General features: G+C 32.1%; 1 protein-coding gene across 1 annotated transcript; it reads left to right on the forward strand.

Moving 5' to 3' along the window:
• The first annotated feature begins 10,580 nt into the window (after nt 1–10,580).
• On the forward strand, nt 10,581–24,663 carry LOC140442032 (facilitated trehalose transporter Tret1-like). The gene is made up of 2 exons (XM_072533070.1): nt 10,581–10,754; nt 20,150–24,663. The coding sequence occupies exons 1-2, from the start codon at nt 10,649–10,651 to the stop codon at nt 21,487–21,489; spliced, it is 1,446 nt and encodes a 481-aa protein (XP_072389171.1). The 5' UTR covers nt 10,581–10,648; the 3' UTR covers nt 21,490–24,663.
• Nucleotides 24,664–26,608: the final 1,945 nt, after the last annotated feature.

Below are 26,608 nucleotides of genomic sequence, written 5' to 3' on the forward strand. Positions count from 1 at the left end.
TTCCCGTTTTTTCAATTAAAATTGATAAATATTTTATTAATTTTTTTATTAACAAAATAAAACGTTAATACATTTAAACATCGAGGAATTACCGTCTTTTAAATTTGTGCGAAATTTCCCTCCGATCGGTCACATAGTTAAAAGTTATTTAATTTGTTTAGCCTGAGGCTAATTATTTAAACTATTGAACTCGCTCTATTAATGATGCTAGACACATTTGGCAAATTTCATAGGATTCTTTAAGACTTAAACTATCTCAGAAGTTAAATGCATATTGCGTTTTCATCGAAATTATTTACAAAATAAACGTTTGAAAAGGGGGTATGTTTATAGGTACGAATAACTTACAATAGGAACGAAGTAAGGGACTATTTTTAAAAAAATCATATCTCCATTGTTTATACACATTAAGAAGTAAAATTTGCACAAATTTTGAATAAAAATTTAAACTTTATATTGAAATTTATAGCTATAAAATTCATCCATTTTTTCGAAACTTACAGCACTTCGAAAGGAAGGTACTTTCGAAAGATCGAAGTATGAAAGTTTAGGGGATAACTGTTTCAGCTCGTTTTTTTTTCGAAATCGGAACTTCAAATTGAAACACGTAGGAAAAATTTACATTATCTCGGCTTTCATTGCAGTTAGAAGCCTCTTTCTTATAATCTGGGGTAGCTCCTCGAAATATGAATAACTACATAGTTTTCACTGGCCGGGAAATATGGGAAACCTCAGGAAAATTGAGTCCATTTGAAATTCACTGTAAAAACTTACTTTTTCCTTTAATTTGGCTGGAATAATCTGTTGCCGTAAATCCGGCAAATCTCGGAAAATCAACATATATTTTTTTTTATTTTATATCAGTGATGTACTAATACTTGATACTAATATATTTGATAAATTAAATTTCAGGTAATTATTTCAGGTAATTTTTTATACATTATATTATTATATTTCTAATATTAATTATAATTATGTTGATTTTCCGGGATTTTCCGAGATTTCCGGAGAGGGATGAAAACTATGTCATCATTATTAATACTGCCACAGACTATTCCAGCCAAATTAATAAAAAAAAAGTAAGTTTTTACGGTGAATTTCAAATGGATTCAATTTTTTCGAGGTTTTCCATATTTCCCGACCAGTGAAAACTGTAGTTGTGATGTAGTTAGTCATATTTTGACGAGCTGCTTCAGATTAAAAAAAGAGGCTTCTATCTGCGATGGAAGCCGAGATAATGTAAATTTTTCCTAAGTGTTTCAATTTGAAGTTCCGATTTCGAAAAAAAAAACATTTTTCTCAGTATGTCCACCTACATCATTTTCAATAGATCTGGCTTGTATTTAGGATTGAAGAAATCGAGCCTCCAAAAAACTGTTAAATGCAAGAATGACCTTTTGGAATACCGTGTAAGCGATGAGAGGATGATGTGTATGAAGATGCAAGGAATCTCTTTGGCAGTCGATTGTAAAGCAATATGTATACAAAGCGATGGAAGATCAATGCTCGGGGTGAGACTTATAGACAAAAAAACAAACAAATGGATTAGAAGTAAAACCAAAGTAAAAGACGCAGGAGAACATGCTGCCAAATTAAAATGGAGCTTCGCAGGACACAATGCCCGACTGAAGGATAAGAGATGGAATCACGAAATACAACAGTGAAGGCCATGGTTAGGAAAGAGAAGCAGAGGAAGACCATTAATGAGATGGGCTGATGACATTAAGAAGATCGGAGGACACAACTGGAAGCAAGTGGCGCAAAATAGAAGACACTGGAATGATTTGGGGGATGCCTATGTCCAAAGTTGGATTACTTAAGGCTGAAGAAGAACATCTACAGACTGTAATGAATGGAGAGGTTTGCTAAGGGAGCCTACACGAATTGGTTTATAAAGCCTAAGGATGGATGGATGAATAAATAAGACTTAATATTTGTCTTGATGTGGCTTCTTTGTCAACTAAAAAATCGGGGTACTTGAATGCGTGGTATTTGAGATCAGCAGTATAGATGTTTGCCAATTGACCGTATTTATTTGTATTTCTTTAACACTAACTTAATTAAAAAAATTGCTGTTTGTGTTGTTCAAACCCCCTAACCTAGAACTAAGTTCCGTAATTATCCGGTCAATAACCTTTAACGTGGCTACTGGGTCACATTTTCAGTACTTTTTAGAGCTTCATCATCGCACCGCTCATGAGGTAATTGTTTCTTGTTTCTTTGTCTTTTTTCTGAGATCTCAGATGATAAGTAATTTACGCTTGCTGAGAATTAACCCTCATTTATAGGCTTAGATGAAGCAAACTCTCTGCAAGACTTTAGGAACGTTAAAAGATCGTGAAGGGGTTCTAAACTTCACCGTAACGTTTATATACAGCTTTAACCACATCTAATCTTGCAGAATATCTCGTGGTTTCCAGGCTAGTGCCAATATGAGGAGCACATATTTTCGGAGAACTTCATAGCATGAAGTTAAAATCACGAAGAAAGAATACTTTTCAAAGTTCAAAAAATTCTTAGCCTTAATAGTAGCAACCTCAGGTAACTAATTCACATTATTAGGAGGCATATCAGTACACTCAACTTCAGGCCCATTAGTTCATTACATCTTGTGTCTCATAATAAAGATAATAATTTGGTAAAGGGAGTAATAACTGTAATAAGGCTAATAAATTGTTTAACAAACTTAAATGAAATTAAACAATGTTGATTTCTATATTATTATTTTGAATTACTTTAAATAACATATTGTTATTTTATAGACTTCAAATTTTGTCTGATGGTATGTTAGTATAGTGAAATAAAGTAGTTAAAACTGTATTTTAAAAACAAAAAACAATGGTGAAAAAAAATTGTCACAATTTCTTTTTTTATTATTTTGTTGTATTTATTTTATTTTATTTTATTTTTATTTTTATTTTAAGTTAATGTTTGTGATAATAAATTTTTAAATAGCTCTACAGTTTTTTATTTTCGTCAATATTGATAGATCTTGAAATCAAAATTGTTAGGGTATTTTTTTATGATTTTGTTAGCTGAAATTGGAAAAATCTTTAATTTTAATAGCAGATCCTCAGGCGATACTAAGTACGTAAGGTTGTAAGTAATGAGGCTAGCTATAAGTAAATATCGCATGTAGCGTCACAACCAGATATTTTATGCATTTTTTTGTTGTTAGCTATACCCCTGTACATTGGAGTTCCGTCCCTTGTCTTTTGCGTTTACCGTTTCGAATGATGGCTTCTGTCTTCTCTGCTGGGAGTTCTAGTCCGTGATCTGTCATCCAGTCCTTCTTAAAGTTCAAGTACCTGAGATGTTTGAGTAACAGCATTCTAAATCCTGATTTAATAATAAGAATGAGAATAGAACCTGTCACAAAATTTTTCGAAAAAATAAAAAGACTGCTATGTGATTCTCGAGTAAAACTGGAAACTTTGACTACGTTTATCAAGGTATACGTCTGGTCGACTCTTCTCTATGCAGTTAAAATGTGGAGCCTTAATACATCGACCACAAATAAACTAAAGATCTTTGAAATATGGATCTACATAGACATCGCATACCTCAAACGAAGAAGTGCTGCAGAGAATAGGCAAGAACTGAAAACTTTTCAACACAGTGAAAGTTAAAAAAACCTCATTCATACCTAGGTCACATGCTGAGAAATAATAAGTACCAATATGCTGAACTAATAGTAAAAGGAAAGATCGAGGAAAAGAGAGGACTAGGAAGTAAAAGACTATCGTGGCTGAGAAACCTTCGACAATAATCTTCTTCTTCTTCCTACTTTATAAATAGGCAAAATCCCTTTTTTACTTCGGTTTTTAGCCTCAATTGACGTTGTCTGACCATCTTTTCCTCGGTCGTCCCAATGATCTTCTTCCATTTGGCGATTTGTCTCTTGCTATTCGTACTATTCTATTTTCTGTCATTCTTTCGATGTGTTGATTCCATTCCACTTTTCTTCTTTTGGTCCACGCGTTTATTTCCTCTATACCACATCTCGCTCGTATTTCCTCACTTCTTACCCTGTCACTTAGAGTTTGGTTTGTTATTTTTCGTAAAACTTTCATTTTTGTTGTTTCCAGTAGTCTTTGTGTTTTTTTTTGCCTTATCTGCTCTTGTTTCCGCTGTGTACGTCATTATCGGTCTTATTTTTGATTTATATATTCTGGTTTTCGTTTCCGTTGTGAGGTATTTGTTTCTCCAGATTGTGTTGTTGAGACATCCTGCTGCTCTGTTTGCCATGTTTACTTATTTTTGTACTTCTTCTTTCACTTTTCCGTAGCTTGACAGATTTGTTCCCAAGTATTCAGTTTCCATCACTTGTTCTATTATTTTGTTATTTACGACTAGTTTACATCGTCTCGGTTCCGCTGATATCACTATCGCTTTAGTTTTCTCTGTTGAGATCTCCATGTTGTATATGAGCGCCGTATCTTCGAATTCTTTAATTAATCTTTGTAGGTCATCTTCATTTTCGGCTGTTATTATGGCGTCGTCGGCGTAGCATATTATCCTTATTTTCTTCTCTCCCATTCTATATCCTCTTCTTTTTTTAACTTTCTTTATGATTTCATCCATTGGCAGATTAAATATTAATGGGCTCAGCGAATCTCCTTGTGTAATGCCAGTTTCATATTTGATAGGTTGCGATAGTTTTCCTTTAAATCTTACCATAGCTATGTTATCTTTATATATATTCTCAATGGTTTTTACTAAATCCAGTGATATTCCCTTTTCATATAATAAATGTATCGCGTCCCGAATTGTCACTATCAAACGCTTTCTTCAAATCTATTAGACACATATATGCTGGTTTGTTGTATTCCAGCGACTTTTCTTTTGTTTTATTACAAAAACTGCATCCGTGCATGATCTTTCTGTCCGAAATCCTTGCTGTTCCTCTTGCAGAGATATTCGTTCGTTTATTTTTGTCGCTATTATTCTTGTTGTCAATTTGAGTGTTGTATTTAATAGATTTATTGCTCGATAATTATTGGGGTCTTTCTTATTTCCTTTTTTGAAGAACATCGTCATTATTCGACAATAATGAGAGGTAAATATTGAATGCCTACTAAGAACAGCTCAAGATAGAAGTCTGTAGTAGTAGTAAAAGAAGTTTGATCGGTAATGATCTGATTTGTGTGAGAAGGTTACTGTTGACTAAGATAATTAGTGGGATGCTGTTGATTCGATTGTTTCTTCAGGATCCATGCCTCAGGATCTCCCTGAACAAGAAATTATCAATGTGATTTATTACAGCAAATTCGATCCAGTTCATCGAAAGTTTGTTTTCTCAGCAACAACAAATTGTCCATAAACATAACATGGCTTTGTTTTGGTTTTTCAGTATTTACAGCTGTTTTTAATATCTTACATGCTTCACCCATACGTTTTTTCATACTTTCTCTTTTTATGAATTTTTTAAATAAGTAAGATAATAAAGAATTCTTGAGATAAGTAAGAATATATTATATTATAGTACTAACATTTTTTATGTTCTAATGTAGGTGGCAATGCCATATTGTGGGTGATTAAGTCGTTACCTTCCTAAACTGTAGCTATGTCAATTTTGTTTTTTGCAATAAACTTGCTGATGTATTCGCTGTTGCTTCGTCTACTGCCTTCAATGTTTATTTGATACACTCTAATTTTTGATCTTATTGTCAGATTTGTTTTTTGTTTGTTTCATGGTCATTTAGATTACCTATGGTAAACCACAAGGAGGCGAGACAGCTTTAGAACCGACATATTGTAAGATGAAATCAAGAGTATACAAAGTCAGTATAAGACTAATAATCACACATGTATTAGAAACAATACCAAACAGCCAAAAGACAGAGGATGTTAGAAACTGCAAAAATGAGAAAAGAAAGGAAAGACGCTGAGAAGTCTATTAAGAATTGATGAGATCAAAACAAAATATAATGTACAGTATATAAACAAGTACCACTAAACAGAAAAAAAGAATGGAATAATGACACTAGTAGAATGGTGAATACAAGAGTTGTTAAAATAACAAGGGACAATTCACCAAATGGGTGGACGATGTATCGGCCGACCAAGCAAAAGATGGAGTGACAATCTTCAATAAACAAGCAAAATTGCTTATATAAGGTCAATAGAAAAAGAAGAATAGAAGTAGGGGAGGCCGGGGTTAGTTGTTACAATTTTTACATTTTATTTTGTTGTGTATTTAATATGTAAAATGGGCACTTGTGGTGACGTACTTGGTGGTATTCGTATATTTTGTGTGGCTGCTTGTGACTGAAGCTCCATATTTTTTTGCGACTCAGGTCTATCTGTAATGGATGATGGCAGAAAATCTTCATCAGTAAAAAGTCCTTATTAAACCAGAAAATTCCAGTTGCACGAAAACCGGACTGTATATTTTTTTGAGTTACAGCTAACGGCAAAGTATTTCCAATAATTGATGACATCTTATAAATTTTCTGTAACTTCTGGATAAATTTTCATCCATATATCCATCTGGCAGCTAATAAATTTTTTTAATGATCCAAAACCGATATGTCCCAAGGTTGTAATAGATGACAGCAATGCTCAGGCAAGGTCATGAGAACAATGCCATTTTCCTTGCAATAATATATTACCTCAACCGACAAATGGGAATCGTGATTGTCCAGTATTTATAATACTGAACTTTTCTTAGAACATTTAATATTCGTATGAAAATGTTTCACATAAACTAAACATTCCACTTTCATCACCCACCCAGAAGTATTGCTCGTTCCTATACATGCTGGTGATCCACTGGAGACAAAATGTTTTTCGGTGGAAAAATTAACATTGACGGCACTGTCAATGAGTTTTCACTGTCATTCACTGCCAGACACATTGTCATCAATGTTCCTCATTTCCCCGCTTGCCCGTGACCACCCCCACTGGCTTCACACGTTTTGATGTAATTATTTTTGTAGGTTTTTGAACTTTAGTTGCCCCGGTTTTTATATTTAAGTCCCATATTTACCAAAGTGGCCAAAGAAAATTATTAAGGAAAAATGCAGTTCCTCTAAAATTTATACAGTTAGCAACTGATTTAGGTGAGTACTCAACTTTGGAAATATTTTTATGTTTGCCTAATGCGCTTTGTCAATGAGAATAATACTGTTAAAATATATTTTATATAAAATCAGTTGATATTGAGTGATTTATATATTTTTTATACAATTAAATCAAAAGAGATTTTTTTAATATGAATGCGTTGTTATTATCATCATCATCATCATCATCACTGGCTCGACAACCCTTTTTGGGTCCTGGCCTGTTCCAGGATTCTTCTCCATTCTGATCTGTGTCGTGCTTTTTTTCTCCAGTTTTTTATTTTTAAGGTTGTTATATCATTTTCTATTTGTTCTAAGTATCTCAGCTTCGGTCTTCCTCTTGTTCTTTTTCCTACCGGCATCTGTTTGAATATTTTGTTTGGTATTTCGCCTTCTTCCATTCTTTCTACATGTCCTATCCAATGCAGCCGTCATATTTCCTTATCTCTACACATCGTTGTTCTCGGTTTGAAGTCCTTTCTGCTTTTGTTTAGTCTCTGATAAAATTTTCTTGTCTCTGTTGATTTACTTAGTTCTTGTAGTTCTTGAAGCTCTTTGTTCATATATTCTCTCTTTTTTCTTCGGTGAGTTTTCTTTTTTTCTTTGCGTAGTCGTGGATATTCTTCCTCCTCTTGTCGGGTTTTGTGCCCCTGTTGCATCAGTAAATATGCTCTGTTTTTTTTTGTCTGTTATGATCTGACATTTTTCGTCAAACCAGTCATTCGTTCTTGTTCTTCTTTCTCTACCTTCTCTGCCTTCTGCGTTGTTAGTATCACTCCAGAAATAATGGAGATGCTTGTTTTGCTTTAATTAAAATTACACATAAATTTCAATGATTACCTATTTTAGGTGATACCCCACCAGTATGCTCTACATACGTTTATTGCGGTACGAAACGTAAAAGATCTACAAGTGGCGATTGTATGGTTAGATCAACTCCATCGCCTAAGAGATCAAGTAGTAGTCTCAGTGATATTTCCAGTTTTGAAATTAATTTGCCCACAAAACTTGAAACCAAATTGACGGAGAAGGTAAAAAAATTGGAGTATCAAGTAAATGTTTTAAAGAAGAAGTGCCGTCAGAAGAACAGTCAGCGTTGTAGAAGAACAACAAAAAACAGAAAATCGGCAACCAAATTCATGTTACAGGTACTGGTAGAAAATAAAAGCAAATACGTGCACACTTTTGTTAATATGCAGTTTTCATACAAAACTCGTTCACAATGGAGTCACAATGAAAAGGATTTAGCTCTGGCTAAATGGCTTATTATAAGTCTCCTAGTTGTTACAAATTTTTAATTAGATCTCTTAATTTGTATTACCTTCAGTAAAAACAATGGTTGCGTGTCATAAAATTAAGAACTGGTTTAAACACTTCCTTAATTGACAAGTTGACGAAAAAAGCAGAGACAATGTGTGTTAATGTTTGATGAAATTTCTTTGAAAAAACAATTGGAGTACAATAAATTAGTCTAAATCTACAATAAGATATTAACAAGATATAATATAAGATATTAACAAGTATTTTATAATATCAGTATATCTTTAAACCTTGGAATCATATGGAAAACTTTTTTATTCAGTTTAGGGAAAAATGTATTATTGATAAAAACTTGCATGTCCTAAAACTCAAAATGAAAGAATCAGATGTCAAATATTATGAGTCGTATACCAAGTTTGTTAAAGAATATTAATTCTTCTCAAGAGTAATATACCTTTATTTTTATAGCACTTTCATATAAATATGAACGTGGTTTTTAATTGTTCTCGACTTTTAATAATAAATTGTTTCGATATTGTCAATAATGAAAGTACTTCTTGAGAACAAAAAATAATAAATATTGTTTTTCCTAAAATTTTATTTTACAATCTTAGTTTGAAAAGAATTGACATTCAAATATATTTATTTACTTTGTTTTGAAATATAAACTAATTAGTGATGCTTTAAACTTTCTAATCCTGTCCGTTTATCAGCTTTTACCTATTGTTCCTAGGCAGATGGCCCTCAACTATTTATATGTTGGAAATTCCCTGTCATTTAATCAAGATAAGCACTTGCATTATTCATTTTTAACGTTGGTATTTTGTGGTATTTTGTCAAAGTTAAAATTGCATTTGGTACTCAATACTACTTGCTTTTAAAACCTCGATGACGTAATTCCAGATAGTCCACAGAAATTTTTTATATGTAAAAAGTATTCGATCGAACAGTAAATCATATTTATTTTAGTTCACCTCTATACAATTTCTTATTTTGTACAGAATATAATTGACTTCTATATTGCCATTTCTAGATAAATTGTCAATTTTTTATAGTACAATGTTACTATCAGAACAAAATTTATATCCTCTTCTTCTTGTCGAAGTTCCTTCTCCTATCGAAGGTTGGCCATCACCACAGCTATCCGTACTTTATTGGCGGCTGCTCTGAAAAGATCTATTGAGCTGCAACTATATCACTCTCTTAAGTTTTTCAGCCAGGAAATTCTTCTTCTACCTATGGATCTTTTACCCTTAATTTTACCTTGTATTATGAGCCTAATATCTCATATTTCGCACCTTCGGTAATGTGACCTAAATATTCCAGCTTTCTTGTGTTGATGTTCTTTATCACCTTGCAATCATTTTGTAACATTGTAACCTTCTTAACACTTTTGCATTTGTAACTCGTTAGATCCGTTAGATCTCGTTAAATCGTGAATAGACTAAATCTGGAAATAAATTCTGAATATTAGCTTGAAATATTTTAATTTGCATCAATTCTCGAAATTAATTTGTTTGAAAAGTTACAAAAAAATAATTTACATAAGATGTTATTTATCACTCCTAATTGTATTATGTATTATATGTTTTGTTATTGTTTTTTTGTAGTGTATTGATAAATAAATAATTTTTAGAAAACCTCTACTGTTTTCATTAATCAATTTTTAGCGTTTTTTCTGAAGTAAAATCGGAATTCAATAATATAGATTACAAGCACGTTAAAATTATTTGTGAAAATGCTGAATACCATCTTTATATTGTCATCTATTGCACTAGACAATGGCCGGAGCAGGTAACTCAAATTTATTTTTCATTCTTTTTTCAAAGATTTGAATTAATGTCGCCACCATACAGTCTGGTGGTACTTAGGCGTGAGGGGCAAAGAGGTGTAAGTGGGCGGAGTTTAACACTGAATTCATTTTTATCTTAGAGTGAGGTATCTATGTGTGGTTTATAATCAATGCTGCTACTAAAAACAAAAATGCTCGGTCTACCCTAAAGACGGTTAGTTTATTCTTTATTTCTTATGATACTTTTACAATACGTTTGTCTACGTTTGATACCCTTACTTAGCGATATAAATGCCCTTCTTGTTATTAATTCCCCGTGCTTTATTAAAGTAATTATCAGTAAACATATAAAGCTTATTTATTATATTTATTACGCTAATTAAAATCTTTTACGATAAAATATTCCGATAAGAATGTCTGTGTACAAAATAAAATATACTTAGTCATTAATATGCATGCATGTAAAATAAATGTTTATAAATATTCTTGGTCAATATTGCTTACTTTAAAAAAATAAAAACAGATTTAAAAAATGGGTGACAACTTAAAGAGTTGGGTGTATCACAAATTGAATACGAATTTTGTAGATAATGTGAAAATTCGCTCAGTTTATTATGTTTATATATGTTGCTTTACAGGTAGGCATTGCACATTTGTTACATTTACTAAATTATTTTAATTGCGATTAAAGATATTAAATAACATCATATGCTTCAAAAGTAGCTTCCGAACGATACAGGATAATCAACTTTAAAAACTAAGCTTAATACAGTAAAACCTCCGTTAACCGAAATAATTGGGTGGGAGGCCGTTTCGGATAACAAGAATTTCGGTTAAAAATAACATTGTTTTTTATAATATTCTTGATCAAAGTATTGGTATTAAAAAATACTATGAGTTGATTTCTTAATGTTTTCTAATAAGTCAATCCAAAATAAAGTAATAAAATTAAGGAAAATGAACAAGTTTAACATGCTTTTTTAAAGAAATCTGCTTTTTTTGCGTTTTCGTTTGACAACGATGTTTCTCTCTCCCTCCATCGTTAATTTGCAGAACGTCATGAGTTTGCCTCATTCGTAAAGCAATCTGAAAAGGACAAAACTTTATGTAATGACAACAAAAATTAAGAATCTAGTCGTGTCCCTAACTAATTAGGTCTACTGTATAAAATGCTTTCCTCTAAAGCATTGAAAATCTCGTCGACGGTCTTGTGCTGCCTGTTGCCTCTTGGGTCGCCATCTTCGTCATCTGATATGCTCAGGTTGTCTTGATAAAGAACCATATCAATGATGTCCTGGTCGATGAATTCACGTTCTGAGTCATCAGCTGCTAACCAGTCACGTATCTCTTCTTAGTTAATTTCGTCATGTCCCGGCAAATTTTTAATGAAAGGTTTAATTTCTTCTGTCGTTTTCTTACCATTTTCTTCTTCAGGATCGTCAATCAAAATCTTATCAAAAAGTTTGTTCCAGCATTTTTCCGAAGTTGAAGATTTGATCTTGGCGCACGACTCAGCTCACCAATAAAAATGTTTTATTGTTAAAGATTTGAGAATTTCGGGAACACTTTTGGATTAATTCGTCTCCTGTAATAACAGATGTCTTAAGAATGCTTCTCTATAATGTCTCTTGAATGTCTCTATGACTCCCTGGTCTAACGGCTGGATTAAGCTTGTGATATTCGGTGGCAAAAATCTGACAATTGTCACCATTTTGTAGATTTTGAGGGTGAGAGCGCATTGTCAACAAGCAATAATGCTTTGAAAAGAAGGTTTTTTGATTTTAAAAAGGATTTTACACTTGAGACGAATTCATTTTCAAACCATCCTAAAAATAAAGTGGTCGACATCCATGAACTTTTTTGGCTTCTATACCTTAAAATGCCTTTTCGGAAATATCTTTTAGAGCTCTTGGTTTTTGTGATTTCCCAACACACATAGACATCAATTGGTGAGTGAAATTAACGGAATTGTTTACGTTCTGCGACAAACATTAGTCATAGTCATAGTCATCTTTATTGATCCTTTAAGACATTCAAAGTAAATGTATAGGATACGTCACTACAGAATTTGGTATAAAAAACATTAATGTGTATAATACAATATTCACAGTAAAAAAAAAAATTGACAAAACATAAAATATATAAAATAACATTTTTACAAGTAAAATATGAAGCTATTGCAGTTTGTCCTCAAGATATTCATTTATAGAATAATATGCTTTTCTTAAGAGTAAATCTTTAACATTTTTTTTAAATTTAGAGATAAGTGGTATTTCTTTCACAGTTTTTGGCAAATGATTGTATAAGGTCAGTCGCATATATCTGAAGCAATTTTGAAATTTGGATGTTCTGTGTTTAGGAACTCGTAAAGATTCAGCACTTCTTGTATTGTAGTAGTGATTGTCTGAATTTACTGAAAATGTATTGATTTCCTCTTTGACATAAAGTAAACATTTATAGATATATAGGCAGTAGAAAGTTAAAATTTGATGTTTAATAAAAACTGGTTTACAGGACTGTTGATAATCCAAATTAAAAATTTTACGGATAATTTTTTTTTGGTTAATGAACACTTTGTTACTATCTACTGAGTTCCCCCACAAAATTACATTGTAGCACATGTGGCTGTAAGCAAGGCTATAATAAACGTTCATTAATGCCGAGATGGGTAGTGTGTTTTTAATTCTAGATATAGCATAAAAAGCTTTATTCAATTTCATGTTCACTGAATTCACTTGCTCTGACCATTTGAGATTACAATCAATGAATACACCCAAAAACTTTGTAGAGTGAGTGGAAGATAACATATTGTTTCTATCGTGGATGGTTAAGATATAGTCACATTTAGATGAGTTGTATGAATGAAAATAAATAATTTGCGTCTTGTCAATGTTTAATATTAGTCTGTTGGTATTACACCAGCGTATAAAGCAGTCAATAACAGTCTTCATTGTCATTTTTAATTCCTCTAGTGTACGTGCAGAGACTATTAACGAGGTATCATCAGCAAACATTGATATTATAAGTGCCCTTATGTGATCTGGTAGGTCATTAATAAAAATTAGGAATAATAATGGTCCCAGCACGGATCCCTGCGGTACTCCTTTATTTGTCGTGTATGGTTCTGAGCTTGATTCTTTCATCTTAACAACACTCTTCCTGTCACTTAAGAAATTTATTATCCATTCTAGAAATATCCCTCTAAAACCAACGTTATATAATTTATTGCGAATAAATGTTATGTCTAAGCAGTCAAAAGCACGTGATAGATCAAAAAATAGTCCTGCCACGTGGTTTCTACTATCCAATTCATCATAAATACGCTCAAACAAGCTGCATGCAGCCGTGAGTGTTGACTTTTTTGATCTAAAGCCGTGTTGGGTTGGAGTTAATAAATTGTATTCTTCTATAAAATTTAACATTCTGTTGTATACAACCTTCTCTATTACTTTTGAAATTATGCTAAGGACAGATACTGGTCTATAATTTGAAATATCATGAGGGTCATTCTTTTTGAAGATTGGAATAACTTTTGCCATTTTAAATATGGATGGAAATTGGCTGGTTGTTATTGAGAGATTAACTAAATGGGTTAAAGGAATCGATATATGATCACTTATCAGTTTTATTATTTTTACAGATATGTTATCAATACCAGTACTAGGCTTATTTTTTAGTTGATCGATTATATTTTTTATTTCAATTGGAGTTACGGGTAAAAAGAAAAATGTTTTGTTACACATTTTTGAAGTAGTACAAGAAGAAGGTAACGATGTGCCAAAATGAGTTTGAAGATTGTATTCTGTAATTGTAGCAAAATATGAGGCAAATGAATTAGCAATATCACAAGACTTGGTAATAATTTTATTATCATAATGTAGAATAATATCAGACCTGTTCTTTTGCCTACCAGTTTCACTGTTTACTAAATTCCAAATTGTTTTTGGTATATTGTAAGATTGATTAATTAAGTCACTATGAAAGTTTTTTTTTAGTATTTATTAATAGAGAATTATATTCTTTTTTTGCCTGTTTATAGGTATCTTGAGACTCGAGACTCCCTATATTATTTGCTATCCAGTGTAGATTTTTTAGTTTTTCACTAGCGTGTCTTACCTCATTCGTTACCCATGTAGCCTTATTTGTTTTGAGTGCTTTATACCGTGTTTTTATTGGACAATATAAATTTAGATTGTAATCTAAAATGCTAACAAATGAATTTGTGGCATATTCAACATTCAATTGTGAATAAACTTCATCAAAAACTGTAGAAGAAATCCCTGCTTTAAACATCAGCATATTTTCATCTGACATATCCCTGTAACTGATGGGTTTTTTATCTTTTTTCGATACTTTATTGGCTTGCAAATTTACACTAAGCGAAAATACTTTTTACATTACATTTACTTTTTATTGACGAAATTATTGAAACTGTCAGCCGTTTCGGTTAAACGATGTTTCGGTTAAGGGAGGTTTTACTGTATATCTAAAACAGGATATACCAAAAAGTTATTTATAAAAATAAAGGTTAGTTAGAGGCTATTTCACATGTAGTGGTAAGCACTTCCACAAAATAGTTTATCGTGCAGACAATAGAATATCTATGGTATGAGCCTTGCAGAGGCGTTGCTATATTAAACAATTGAGGAAGATTGTTTTATATTTAAAACCGCTCAATTACAAAATTATTACTCAATTATATAATAAATGGAGTTTGATTTTACACAGACTGATTTACCAATACCAAAGTTTGCTAAACTTGAGCGTATATAGTAACACGCAAGTATTTTTTGTTAGTGTATGATCTTATTTCGAATAGACCACGCGTAGACGGTGCATTTTAAACTACCAAGTAATCCGAAATAATTCTTTTCTTTCAAAACCCTTTATGGATAAATGTAAGACTGCATATCTTAAACACATACTGAGGAATAATAAATATAGTCTTCTGTAGGTCATCAAGCAGGGTAGAGTCGATGGTAAAACGGGAATAGGTAGAACGAGGATGTCATGGCTGCGAAATATTCGAGATTGGACAAATATGACTGTAGACGAATTATTCCACGTTGCAAAAGACAGAGAAACTTTTAGAAATGTGGTCGCCAACCTCCGTTAATATGGATGGTATAGGAAGAAAAAGATGTATGATACCCACAAAATAAAGTTTTAAAAAATCTGTTTTTTTGTATGCTTATTTAAAGTTGTTGATTATCTGTAAAATATGCGCCCTCGATTCTTTTCAAATTTCGTATTGCGCCCTTAAGGACAAACAGGTTGACGACCTATGGTTTACAATGTATTTAAATATATACAAATATTATTTCCTAAAGATAAACAAACCAATATTAAACAACAAGAGGAAGAAAAAGAAGAAGAAAATATAGAAATGAGTTCAATTTTGTTATTCGATGATGATTGAGGTAACTGAACACGAATAGGATAAAGACGATTGTCCCCGAGATACCTGATACCAAGGGTGGACTTCTTGTGGATTTTCTCCTGGAGTATGTTAGTTTAATTCGAAATCAGTCGACAGTCATTGCTCGGGAGTTTTTGAGTTCGTTGAACACGAATATGATAACAGCCTTGGTCCTTGTGCTATCTATAAAGAGTTAATAGTAAAATATTTTCATATTTTATAGCCAAAGCGGAAGAGTCCATTTGTGTACCTAATGAGGGAGTCGCCGTTAGGTATACAAAATGTCAAACCTGGCCATTATTTGCTATTTTGATCTTTGAAATATTTCACCATTTTTTGTACAGGAAACGTAAAATAGATCTTACTAGCGAATGTGCTAAAGCATGAAAAAAGTTAAAAAAAGATACACTTACAAAAACTGCTGCTGAATAGAAATTTGAAAAGACACTAGCAAAAACAGCAATTTTACTGATTAATATAAAGCTTTGCGCTAGTCTACAGTAACGACTACTGAACTCTTTTTTAAAAATGTTTACTTCTTCGTTCCGTGACAAAGCCATCTTGTGACGCTAGTTCCGTGATGTTTGCATTAGCATTTTACTATAGAAAAAAAGTAATACAGCTCCAGTATAGAAGCTTCGCTTCAAAAGTAAAATGTCATAGTATTATTAAAAATAATGTTGTCGTATAGATACTATAAATAAATTTAGGTCCTTGAACTCACTTTGCCAACTAAGATATATGTAACGTTTTATGTTTTTCGGTAGGCGTAATTTTGAATCTGTTTAAATTTTATAAGTACTTAATAAAATACTACAAGGTATAAATTACTACTCTAATAACTTTGGACGCATTGTTTAGATAGCTTGTGTTTTGTAAAACCAAGTATGTTTATCTATTTGTACTATTACTATAGGAATTATCATAAACTGAGTTTTCATGTAAGCAAATAAAAAATTTATGCAAAATGACTTATTTGTACCGGGTGGTCCAATCGATATATATATATATATATATAATATATATATATATATATATATATATATATATATATATATATATAATATATATATATATATATATATATATTTATATATATATATACATATATATATACATATATATATATATATATATATATATATATATATATATATATATATATATATATATATATATATATATATATATATATATATATATATATATATATCGACTGGTCCAACGAAGACTGTAGTAACTCATTTTTTATGTAATTGAGATGATTATAAAAATGTATTTACACTGTTACCAAAATTCATTAATCTATTAAATGGATGTTTTTATAGCATTAAGTGATACTTTTAATAATGATCTTACAAGGGTAAAACAGATTTAAGACAGAAATGGTCATAAGTGACTTTTGAATGAGTTACTATAGTTTTCGATGGAGATATTTTTAAAGTAATAAATACCAGAATTATTTGTTTCCTAACTTTATTTATATAAAATGCTACATTTTGAAGAAGCTACTGATATAATTTGCAGTTTTATATTTTAATTCAATTTTCCTCATCCGACTCTTCTTCGCTCTCAACTGAATCAACTTCGAGCTCGACTTTAGGAGGTACATAACTCTTTGAATTAGGATTTTTATAAAATCCATGGTACATTGTGGGTATTTTGCCGGTATTACACAGCCACAGTAATGCTTTTAGCTTTTTTTCTTCAATTGGTAATGGTGCATCATACAGTTTCGGTGGAAATTTGATAGTAGTGGAAGGCCGTCCTCTACATTTTCGATTTAATTTTATGTCACAACCTCTAAAACCATCATCGAATTCGTATTTAAACATTATAGAATTTTGGTGATCATGCGAAAATTTTATTTCTCGTATTTTGCTAACTTTTATTGATTTCTTTTCGTTGTCAAGTTTCCAATTCTCGGTATCAGTCAGTTTTTTAAAATTAAAAAAATTATCTTGGGACATTTCCGTAACATCATAAACTCTTCCTGTAGTTTTAGCCATTCTAATTAATGTAACCTACTGTTCTGGCACATATACAACCGATTGCCTGTTCTTTGCATTTTCGATAACAGCATGCATACTGTCACCCTCGTTCTGAGTGTGGCTTTTTTCCAGAAATCTGTGAACAATATCAATATGAAAATGAGCAGCAGCAAAAGCAAACATCGAAAACACAAATCGATTCCTATTTTGTCCCCCGCAGTTGTCTGAGGCTACCAAAACGAGCACTGAACGCCAGAATGCAGGGAAAGAGACCAGTTGGAAAGCCAAGAAAGCGCTGGGAAGACACAGTAAGCAGCGACGCACAAGCACTTTTAGGAGTCCGTGTATGGAGAAGAGCAGCCACAGACAGACAAGGGTGGAGGCAAAAAATAAAGGAGGCCAAGGCTCATTTTGGGCTGTAGTGCCGTAGATGATGATGAGTTGTCTGAGTAGAATATTATCGTTTTAAACTTTGTTGTGCCTTGAGATCTAAAAATTTCCAGAGGCAACTGGCAATTTCATTAGGACCTCTTTTAGCCACCTGCTCGTGCCATACATAGCAGTAACTCTGATTATTTCCAACATCATAAACTGTAAAGTTATATGTAGTGTATTTGCCTTTGTAGTAAAAATCACTTACGTTAGACAAGGAAGTAGCTAAAACCTTTTGAAGGTCAAAGCAAGCCACACACAAGCTCTTATCATCTAGTGCAAGCTGTTTGTCTATGTCTTTTAAGTTTCTGATAACTTCTTTGTTTTTCATATGGGACTCATATTGTTCGAGCAATTTTGCTTTTTCAGCATCACTAGCCATATTAAAAACAGAACAAACAGTACACTGGTCCTTTTGTGGTTTAAAGAACCCAATATTGAACTGTTCATTGAAAATATCTCTATACTGGCGTGACGTGGCAGCTGTAGTGATGTTATTTTTTTCGCAATGCTCGTTGTACAATCGGTACATTTTCTGAATAGTTAGCCCTTCTTCAAGGTACATCTTCATCGTATTCTTACGGGTATAATGGGAAGATACTACAGGAAACTGATTTATGTGATTTTTTACGTTGTCTATAAGTTCTGGTGATAGTTTATGTGGTCTGTTAGTGTGCTTTCCACGTTTATCTTCCTCTAATGATCCACCATCTTTCAGTTTCCTTAATGCTGTAGTGATCCAAGTTTCTGAAACGTTAAGGGTTTCCAAAAACATAGTTTTGCAAACACGTTGTTTTTCATTGCGAATGTAGAAGTAATATTCTCGAGAGTAATTTCTTCGAGACCGTTGTTCTGCAGTAATAGTTAATTGTTTTTTGGCAACCTGTCTCACATGACGAGCAATAAAATCCCACTTTCTCGTATGATCTTTTAACTTCCAAAATTCATTAAAAAAAAGTTCTCTATCTTCTTTAGCTATTTTGGTAGCACATTTTAGTCTACATATGTTTGCGCATGGTGCACCCATCTGTCTTCCTTTAATTTGAATACCTTTTCGATTTTCATGTTCAAGTTCCAGGTTTAGACTTGTTTTAGATTTTTCATCCGCCCACTTACTAACGTCTCTAATTCTTTTCCTACTTACTCTCTCTATATTGCCTCTGCTTCTTCTCTTTCTATTTGTGGTTGCTTCAGTTATATTCTTATTAGGTTCAATTATTACTTCAGGGATGTTTTTGTCTTCTGTCGGAATGTAATCTGGGTCAGTATCAGAGTCTGCATGAAATGGTTCCTCATCGCTTTCCTTCTCAATTATTTCATTTTCATTCCTATTGGCTTCATTCTCTTCTAAGCTTTGTAAAATTAAACAAAAATGAGGTAAATGCCTACGTAATATTTTTTCATACGGAATTTAAACCAACCTGTAGAACATTCCGGATTAATATCAGTCTCGTGGTCACCAGGATCCTCATTCACCTTTTTGTATTTGCTTTCTTCTACAATACTTTCAGCAATCTGTTTACCTTAAAAAATACGTAGGTTTTTACTTTGCTGTTATTATTTTAAATAAAGTTTATTATAAATTTACCTTCAAAAGAACGATAAGAAATATCCGTTTCAGTGTTTTTATACGCTTTCTCAGCTAATTCCAATATTCAAACTCACTTCTGAAACACATTATGGCAATTATAACAAAACTAAACTTTTGAACATAACCTTAAACTAACGCAGAATACCGTAGTAACTCATGTTACGATACCTATGCTATCGCCTCAGATAACAACGAAGACTATTGTAACTCAAGATACGATGATTTTCTACGGTTGTTTTTCATAAATCGGAGATACTATATAACTCTTACACGTAATATTGGTTGCATAACTACGTTTACTGAGATACGATTCTTTCCTGGGGAAGATATCATTATGTTTTATTGTTTTGCGCTCGTAACTCAAAAAGTGGAAAATTTGAGTTACTACAGTCTTCGTTGGACCAGTCGATATATAGCAAAAAATACGACCGTTGATTAAATTTAAAAATATATTCAATGGTTGAATAGCAGAGGTTTTATCGGTCAATAATTATTGACCGATAAAACCATTGAATATATTTTAAATATATATATATTTTAAATATATATATATATATATATATATATATATATATATATATATATTATAATTTTTTTTAGCAAACCTTCTACTAATCACATTGGGAAGCTCTTTAACATGGGCAGCACCAGTATTGCCAAAACTTCTATCAAACGACACAAATATTAACCCATTTGGAAAACCGATAAGTACTATGGAAGTATCAATAATAGCAGCATGTCCCTTTATCGGCACTGGAGTCGGTTTTATTATGATGGCTAAGATATCAAATTGGATAGGACGTAAAAAAACTATGCGGTATTCAGCTTTGTGTCTAGTTGGTATGCTAGTTATACTAGCATTTGCGAAATCTATATGTATTTATATTATATCTTTAATAGTTGTAGGAGCTAATCTGAGTGGGATATTCGTTAGTGTTTCGGCATATAATATTGAAATTTCAGACATTTCGAATAGAACTAAAATAGGATCTATTTTAGGTACATCTATACCAATTGGAATGTTTATTACATATATTTTAGGTGCTTATGCTACTGTAAAAATTTATACTCTACTAATCTCTATACCATCAATAATTCATTTAATTCTAGAACCTTTTATTATAGTTGAATCTCCAGTTTATTTAGCTTTAAAAGGAAAAGACGTTGAAGCACTTAGTACACTAAAACTGCTAAGATCTTTCAAAACAGATGACGAGGTTATGTTAGAGTACGCTCAGATGAAAAAATCTGCAGAAGATATTCAAAATACAAAACATCAAGCACGTTTAATAGATCTTTTTGAAACTAAAGCATCTAGAAAAGCATTGTATTTATCTTTACTACTTTGTGTTGGCCAACAGACTTCTGGTATTACCACATTACTGACATTTTCTGGTCTAATATTTAATTATACAAAAGCTACCTTATCTACTGATACAATAGGTATTATTATGGGGAGCACACAATTGATGTTTTATTTTGTTACAGGATTCTTATACAATAAGTTTGGAGCTAAAAATTTAATGTTGTTTTCTACTTTGTTCTGCAGTTTTTGCATGTTTTGTAATAGTATTATTTTTTATTTGATAAACATACAATCTTCTTTTACTGAGAATTTAGGTTGGTTACCCATTTTATTAGCTGTGTTATTTTTAATAGGGTACGGTATAGGATACGGATTTGTCCCGATATCTCTATGTAACGAACTTTTCACCAGTAATTTAAGATCTCTTGGTTTTGCAACAAGTATGGTAGCAGAAAGTTTGTGTGTTTTTATAGTACGATTTACTTATCCAATTTTATCTAAGAATTTTGGTGAACATTCGGCGATGTTTGTATATTTCGTAGCAGGTCTATTTAACTTTTTCGTGTTTTTGTTCTTATTACCGAACACAAAAGACAAATCGTTTCAAGAAATACAAGATGAGCTAAGTAAATAGAATTTATTAAAAAAATTTAAAATAATGGAATCATATTACTTAAAGGTAATTAATTATTACAACAAATAAATAATTATGACAATTATCCTAAAATATTTTAAATTCCATATAGGAGAAGGTCTTAATGTGAGCCCTGTGGTTCATCATCATGGAACCTCTTTTGTCCACTGCTGGACATATGTCTCTCCCATTTTTTGCCACACTTCACCGTTCTGTGCGTCTGGTTGCCATTTCTTAAATATTCGTTTAATGTCGTTCATCCAGCGTGTTGGTGGTCGTCCTCTGCTGCGTTTGTCTTCTCATGAGCGCCAGTCAATTAGTTTTCTGGTCCATCCTGAGTATTTTAGTCTCGCTATGTGACCTGCCCAATTCCATTTCAGCTTGTCTGTACGTTCGACGACATCGGTGATACATGTTCTTTTCCTTAGGTCTGGGTTCCTTATTTTGTCTTTTTTTTCATGTGCCTTTGTATCACTCGCATTTTTAGTGCTGTTGTTTTTGTGAGAGTAAGAGTTTTTGCTCCGTATGTCATAATAGGAAGAACGCATTGGTCAAATGTCTTCCGTTTCATAGCTATCGGGATGTTACTCTTAAAGATGTTTCTTAGTGAACCATATGCCGCTCAAGCAATTGTTATTCGTCGTTGAAATTAGCAGGTCTGGTTGTCCTTGTCTATTCTGATTTCATGACCAAGATATATGTACTTTTCTGTCAATTCTACTACTTGATTTTAGATGATTAGGTGTTCGGTGGGAACTAAATTTGTCATAGATTTGGTCTTACTGATGTTCATTTTTAGACCTATTGTTGAAGATACGTTTTCTAATTCTTGTACCATTTTTTCTTTAAGAGTATCCAGTTAAAATTCCAGAGTAGTCAGAGCAAAATTGACGGATTTATGGGCATTTAAGAGTGGGTGAGTTTAGTAAGTGAGTGAGGTAATCGAATTACTAAAGAAAATAAAAAGGCTGCAGCTAAAACAAAAGAATGCAGAGTTGGTCGAAGGCAGAAGTATAAATATGCTTTAGATTTTTTATCAGAAATAACATCGCTAAATGGGCCTGAAATAGACGATGCTGAAATATGACCATACTATTGATTGTGTCCTGTGACCTGTGTCATAGATATATATAATATCTATGACACAGGCAATATTCCAAAAGTTAGCTAGTTTCAGAATTTATTACGTTACCAATGAAACATGGAGCGAAAAAGTGCGCAGAATATAGGCTAATAAGCCTAATGAGCCATACACTAAAACTTTTTCTTAACATTATACATCATAGTATACACAAGCTATGCGAAGACAGAATACAAGACACACAGTTTGGATTCATGAAAGGCGTAGGTACGAGAGATGCACTGTTTAGTCTACAAGTATTATGCCAAAGATGCAGAGATATGACTTGCGATATCTACACCAGCTTTGTGGACTACCAAAAAGCATTTGACACAGTTCAACATCAAAAAATTATGGATGTTCTCACAAAAGCCCAAATATATGATAAAGACAGGCGTGTAATACAAAACTTATACTGGAACCAATCAGCCACAAAAGAACAAATCTTCGAGCGATCCAGATTTTGCGGGGCGTTATACAGGGATGTATACTTTCACCTATATTATTTAACCTATATTTAAAGGAAGTATTTAGTGAAGCCTTGGAAAACTGCGAACTTGGTATCCTTTGAAATGGAGAACGCCTAAACAACATCCGCTATGCAGATGACACCGTTATTTTTGCAGACAGTTTAAACGGTTTACAGCAACTAATAAACAAAGTTATTGAAGTAAGTAAAAAATTTGGACTACAAGTAAACATATCAAAAACTAAATTAGCAAAAATAAAATTAGAGACGTCCAACTGCTTATCAGGAATATACCAGTGGACCGAATAAAACACCTTTTACCTATCTTAAAAATAGTAAACGAACAATGGGATCACTCACAAGAAGTAAAATGTAGAATAGAGAAGGCTAGGAGTGCATTCAACAACATGACCAAACTCTTTAAAAGTCACATCCTTAATCTGGAGATAAAAGTAACGCTCTTACGATATCATATCTTCTTGATATTATACTACGGAGTTGAATCCTGGACACTCACTGAAGCGATGGAGAAAAAACTTGAAGCCTTCGAAATGTGACTATACAGAATAATCCTAAAGATATCATGGACGGACAAGATAACCAACAAGACTGTACTACGAAGAATGGAAAAAAAGAGAGGTGATGTATACCATTAAAAGGAGAAAGTTAGAATATCTCGGACATATAATGAGAAACGACACTAAATACGGATTACTGAAAATAATCCTTTAAGGCAAAGTATTCGGAAAGCGAGGAATTGGGAGAAAAAGCATATCATGGTTAAAAACCTGATGGTTCTCCCCAACAACAACTAATCTATTTAAAGCATCAGTTAATAAAATAATCATAGCCAGAATGATCGCCAATATTTGAAACGAATGGGCACCAAAAGAAGAAGATAATTTTGTGCTATAACTAGTTGGTCATCTGCAAATAATAATGTGTATTTAGTATTGCTGTTTAACGTCAATCCCATATTTTTGCATTTGTGGCAAGTTTAAGAGTTTCTTTGAGGTAAATCATAAACAATTTTGGTGATAGACAACAGCCTTGTTTAAGATCCTTGCTAGTTTGAAATCCCTTGGATAGGCTGTTTCCAATTGTTACTTTTACCTTAGAATCAGCTTACATTTATTTCGTTGCTCATATTAAACATGTTTATATTTTGTTTTCTCTAATGCTTCCCATAGTTTATTTTGTGGGATACTGTATCTGAATATATATCTGTTACTAATATTATATATCTGTAACTAATTTTTAAATGTGAAGCTTATAGCCCCTTCTATTTTTGTAAAAACCTCGTTTTAATGTCTCCTTTAATAAAATTTATAACAGACCTTGTTAAAAAATGTATCACCCTATCACTTTTATCTAGATATAGCACAACAAAAAAAGTAAAATAAAAATAACCGTATCTTGCTCTAACCTTGTCATTATAGCAGTTCCAGTAGTGTACCATCTCATTGTAGAATCTAATTGTAGCAGTTTCCTCAAAAACGAATGTCAACACTTACTATTTAAAAAATATATAATTTGTATTTATTTTTATAGATAATTCTTGATAATAAATATTTTATTTAACAATTTTAAAGATCTTTGTTTTATTGATTTACTTCTAAGATCCCATTTGGGTAACTCCTCGTCAAATATGCAAAGTTGGTCAAACAAACCTTGGTTGGTCAAGTCGATTCGGCTTAAATTTTACAATCATACTCTATACTATATAATTTGATCTTCTTCCTCTTCTTCTTTACTCTTTTATTTCTTACACAGTCTTGATGTTCTCCACCTTGCATCTACGTCGTATATTGGTACTTCTACCTCTGCCTCATAGAGTTTTACCATCAATTTTTCTAAGTGTTTTTACCTCTGCTGTTTTAAACATTTTTTTTGTCTTATTTTTTTATATTCTGCCTTTCTTTCCTGATATTTTTATTTTTCCATGTTGTTTTATTCAGGCAGTGGCTCTGTTTGCTCTATTCACTTGATCTTTCACTTCTGTTTCGAGCTTTCCGTAGCTAGACAATGTGATGCCTAAATATTTAAACTCCATCACTTGTTCTATTATCTGACCTGCCTGCTCCAATTTACATCTCAGTAAATTTGCTGTTATAATCATGCATTTTGTCTTTTTTGGGTAAATTAACATGTTAAATATTTTGGCGGTTATATTAAATTGGTGCAGCATACGTTGTAAATCATCTTCATTTTGAGAGAGTAGTATTGTGTCGTTTGCATAGCATATCTTTTTGGTCTACATAAACGACCTTCCAAATGCGGTGGTTAGTAGTTCCTCAAACCTTGTAAATTTCGCTGATGACTCAAATGTGCTTTTCTGGGAAAAAACTTTAGAAACACTCCTCACAGTGGCAGAGCAAATTCTAAGCAAGGCTGAACAGTGGTTCAGTGGAAATCGGTTGTTGCTTAATACTGATAAGACAGTTTTTGTCTACTTTAGAACCAGCCAGTCACGAGAGCAGTTTCCTGCTAGATCAGTTAAATTTCTTGGTATTCATATTGACCAGAATCTGAATTGGGGGGAACAAATACAAAATACGACAAAAAAAACTGAATAGAGCCTGCTACTTATTAAGGGTGTTAAAGAGCTATCTAGACCAGGGGATTTTACTATCAGTATATTATGCAAACTTTTATTCTATTATGCGATATGGGGTAATCTTCTGGGGTGCTGCAGTAGATAGCTCAACTATCTTTATAGTCCAAAAAAAGGCAGTCCGTGTGATCTTAGGATTGAAGGCGGGAGAATCCTGTAGAGGCCGATTCAAATCACTCAATATACTCACTTTCTCAGCCATCTATATATTCGAATGTATTATGTTCCTTTTTAAAAATTTTTCTTTGTATTGTCACCTGCTTCCCTATCATGAATATAATACAAGAAGCCTTAATTTGAATTTGCCACTTCATAGATTGTCTATAACAGAGAGAAGTCCTTTGTATGCGTGTGTTAAATTTTATAATAGTCTACCATCTGACATTCAACAGGAAACACACTATAGAGCTTTTAAAAGCAAGGTTTTTCAATACCTATGTATTGTGTGATGTCAATATATATATATATATATATATATATATATATATATATATATATATATATATATATATATATATATATATATATATATATATATATATATATATATATTATATATATATATATATATATATATATATATATATATTTAATCTGTAATGAATAATATGACGTTATTTGCTCAATTATGTTTAAAAATTTATGCAAATAAAAATTTACTCTTTACTCTATTATTTTATGTTATTTTTCTCCCATTTGGTATCCTTTTTTAGTTCTTACTTTTTTTATTATTTCGTCCATAATAAGGTTGAACAATAGATGACTTGACAAAATACAAACTAATGTTCAATAGAATTGAACATTAGTTTGTATTTTGAGAACGATTTCCGAAGTGGAAATTGAAACGTCAATAAACGTATTTTAACCTTTAATTGTGGCTTATTCCCAGTTAAATAGTAATTAATTTAAAATGCCA

Source organism: Diabrotica undecimpunctata, chromosome 5, assembly GCF_040954645.1.
Source record: "Diabrotica undecimpunctata isolate CICGRU chromosome 5, icDiaUnde3, whole genome shotgun sequence".
In the NCBI taxonomy this organism is placed as follows: domain Eukaryota; kingdom Metazoa; phylum Arthropoda; class Insecta; order Coleoptera; family Chrysomelidae; genus Diabrotica; species Diabrotica undecimpunctata.

Coding starts and splice junctions, on each gene's coding strand:
- LOC140442032 (XM_072533070.1), top strand. CDS start 10,649: ATGGGTGACAACTTAAAGAGTTGGGTGTATCACAAATTGAATACGAAT. Junction 10,755..20,149: donor TTATATATGTTGCTTTACAG/GTAGGCATTGCA, acceptor AATTTTTTTTAG/CAAACCTTCTACTAATCACA.